Source organism: Penaeus monodon, chromosome 23, assembly GCF_015228065.2.
Source record: "Penaeus monodon isolate SGIC_2016 chromosome 23, NSTDA_Pmon_1, whole genome shotgun sequence".
Classification (NCBI taxonomy): domain Eukaryota; kingdom Metazoa; phylum Arthropoda; class Malacostraca; order Decapoda; family Penaeidae; genus Penaeus; species Penaeus monodon.
In genome coordinates this window covers 23,457,440-23,460,645 of record NC_051408.1, presented here as the reverse complement: position 1 = coordinate 23,460,645, position 3,206 = coordinate 23,457,440, and the positions used below count along the sequence as shown (strand labels likewise).

The window sequence follows — 3,206 nt, the reverse complement described above, 5'->3', positions numbered from 1 at the left end:
ACTAAGTAAAAATGGCCCAAATTCGTTCCATTGTTTAAGTCGGAGGCGTCGCGTAATTTACGAAAGTTTGTGCTTTATATTCTATTCACGTTTTCTATGGTGTTTTAAAACAAGTTCGAAGTACCATCTTCATGATTTACCAATTCCATTGCGGCTGGCTGGAGAAAAGAAGAGGAACAGTTTCTTTAGCAATATCGTCGCACCCATGGGTAAGTAAGCTATTATTATTCCTTTTATTGATGTTATGAAACACATTTATGGTGTGCAACTGATTAAGGTGAAGTTAATCAAGTGACACGTGTTCTGAAATATTTAAAAGCTATGTTTATGACAGATCAGGAACACATCCTTTTAGATGGAACAAATTTGTTCCCTTCGTGCTGGAGCATGCTAGTGAGTAAGCGAAAATGTACATCTTACTAATTTAAACATATTTCTCGGGAAGACAGATTTACATCGTGATTATCATGTATTGGAAAACATTTCAACTGGAAATTGATTATGTTATGGAATAATTTAACTAAAAATACTTTGATGAAAATTTAAGTTAAATGCCCGACTGTAGTTTCATTGATGATTTTCTTTGCTCTATACGTAGTACAATGCATTGGCATTAACACAAGATCTTTATCATACTGTTTTTGATGATGTTAATGGAAGTTATATTTCATATGTTTAAGGTTGATTATTAATTTAACGTAATTATTATGTAATCATACTGGGTAAAATATTGATATTGCTTATGGAGTTACATGACAATATGTATAGAACTTAAGAAAAAACTTTTTATATGACTAATACGAAATAGATATTAATATATTTGACTAACAATTTATTTTTATTTCAGAAGAATACCAGCGACTGCTGGCAGAATTTAGTAATTCTGATTTGAGCAGCATATCTGATGATGATGATGACTGGCCTTCATCTCCACTTCGGCGCAGAGAACTCTTTCATGAACTATGTGCCAACACTGAGAGTTCAGCATCTGAGTCTGATGAAGAGAACAACAGAGATGGAAATGTTACCACCAGGTCCCCTGAAGTTACAAGTAGCACTGCAGCTGCCCAGACTGGACCCAGCAGAAATCTCAATACTAATGGATGTCATCATTTCAGGAGAAATATAAACTTCAATCACAGATTTACTGTAGATGTTGATAATCATTTTCAGGGAACTAATTTTCAATCCACAGTTCTCTCCCCTGTAGATTATTTCATGGCTTACCTCTCACCTGAAATTTTAGATGCAATGACTCTAGAAACACAGAAAAAGTACATGTCCAAAAAAGGAAAGCCATTATCACTAACAGTAGATCAAATGAAAAAGTTTATAGGAATAAATTTCCTTATGTCAGTGTTAAAATTCCCTAGAATTAAAATGTACTGGCAAAAGAAAACAAGGATTTCTGTTATAGCTGATGCCATGAGTCGTGACATGTTTTCAGTAATCATAGCTTCTCTGAAAGTCTTTGATGAGAGTCTGTTGAATGCAGCACAGAGGAAATCAGACAGATTTCATAAGATAAGACCACTCATAGATTGTGTTCGTTCACGCTGTTTGGAGTTAGACAGACCTCAGTATGTCTCAGTTGATGAAATGATCATTCCATTTACAGGCAGAACACACCTTAAGCAATTTACACCTCGGAAACCAAACCCACATGGCCTAAAGATCTTTGTTTTAGCTAGTAGTGATGGCCAAGTCCTAGATTTTGAGTTTTTTCAGGGTAAGGAAGACTTGCTTTTGAATGTACAAAGAACTGGACTTCATCTTCCAGAGTGGGGTACCCTTAAGATAGGAGAAGCTGCAGTCCTAAGATTTGTAAAGTCAGTCAGTAGAGGTACTAGTTTCTTCTTTGATAGGTTTTTTACTACACCTAAGCTCTTAGAAATTCTCTCATCATTAGGAATGGGAGCTACAGGGACAATGAAGAAGAACCTTGTGCCAAAACAGTGTCGATTGAAGACTGAGAATCAGTTAAAGAGATCCGGCAGAGGTTCCTCTGACTGTGCAGTGAGAGATGATTCTGCTTTTTGTATAACTGTATGGTTTGACAAAAAAAACATCATCTTAGCATCTAATGAACATAGTATTCAGCCAGTATCTACTTGTCAGAGGTGGTGTAAAAGAGAAAAACGCCACTTAGAAGTGGAACGTCCTAGGGTTGTTGAGCTATACAACTCAAAGATGGGGGGCGTTGATATTATTGATCAGGTCATTAGCTGTTACAGAAGTGCAACACGTTCTGCAAAATTTACTGTTCGAGCAATGTTGCATCTTTTGGACCTCTCTTGCGCAAATGCATGGTTAGAGTACAGAAAAGATTGTGAAAAAAGCAGTTCTGTTACCATGGACAGTATGGATTTTAAATTGGAAATAGCTTATTCTTTGATTTCTGAAGAAGTTCTAAATGATGACAACAGTGAGTCTGAGATTTCAGAGGAGCATGATGACATTTCTAGAAAAAGAACAAGGCCCCTTCCCATTGCTGCAAAGCGTACTAACAGTGCATGCCATATGCCTGATGCATTACCCCCTTATGCCTCTAGAATGAGATGTCGATATCCAGGGTGCAATGGGAGGACCAAGTTTTCATGCAAAAGTTGCAAAGTTTTTCTTTGTCTTTCATATGAAAGAAATTGTTATTCTCTTTTCCATTTGCCCTGAAATATTTGATGATTAGGTTTACAAATTAAAATGTTTCTGTTAATGAAGAAATTTGAAATAGAACTTACTTTCTCTCACTAAGAAAGAAAAAAAGGTTTTGTTTCTTTTCATTAAGTAAAGATTATGGTATGCAGATATGCAGAGCTGATGAATATGTCCTCATTTTTATTTAGGTACACTGCAGTCAAAGTAATGAATGTTACTTAAATGTTTGTTTTAATGAAAAATGCCTTGCAATGAAGTTGAATAAGAATAAATATACCTGGAATTATCAAATTTATGTTTTTTCTGAAAGTTATAATACATATATTGTGAATTTACACAGTTGTTTCATTGTGATTTCTGTTTTTTGTCTAAACTTTTATTTCACGTACATGCTAGAGCCCCGATGGACCAAATTTGGGCCAAAATTTAAAGGTCAATATCTCTAGAACTACTCATGATACACATCTAAAAATATGCATGTAGCCTTTTTAGGCCACGACAAATCCGCTGTCATAATATCATAAAAATCTAAAGTAAAAAAATTTTCAGGG

At 35.1% G+C, this 3,206-nt stretch overlaps 1 protein-coding gene across 2 annotated transcripts; it reads left to right on the top strand.

The window, feature by feature from the left end:
* The first annotated feature begins 177 nt into the window (after positions 1-177).
* Positions 178-2,990, top strand: LOC119587899 (piggyBac transposable element-derived protein 3-like). Of its 2 annotated transcripts, none has more exons than XM_037936606.1 (2): positions 178-209; positions 848-2,990. In XM_037936606.1, exons 1-2 carry the CDS (start codon positions 206-208, stop codon positions 2,668-2,670), a joined length of 1,827 nt encoding a protein of 608 aa, XP_037792534.1. In that variant the 5' UTR covers positions 178-205; the 3' UTR covers positions 2,671-2,990. The 2 variants fall into 2 exon arrangements, with proteins under 2 accessions (XP_037792534.1, XP_037792535.1); XM_037936607.1 differs by having other exon boundaries at positions 186-209; positions 851-2,990.
* The last annotated feature ends 216 nt before the right edge of the window (positions 2,991-3,206 follow it).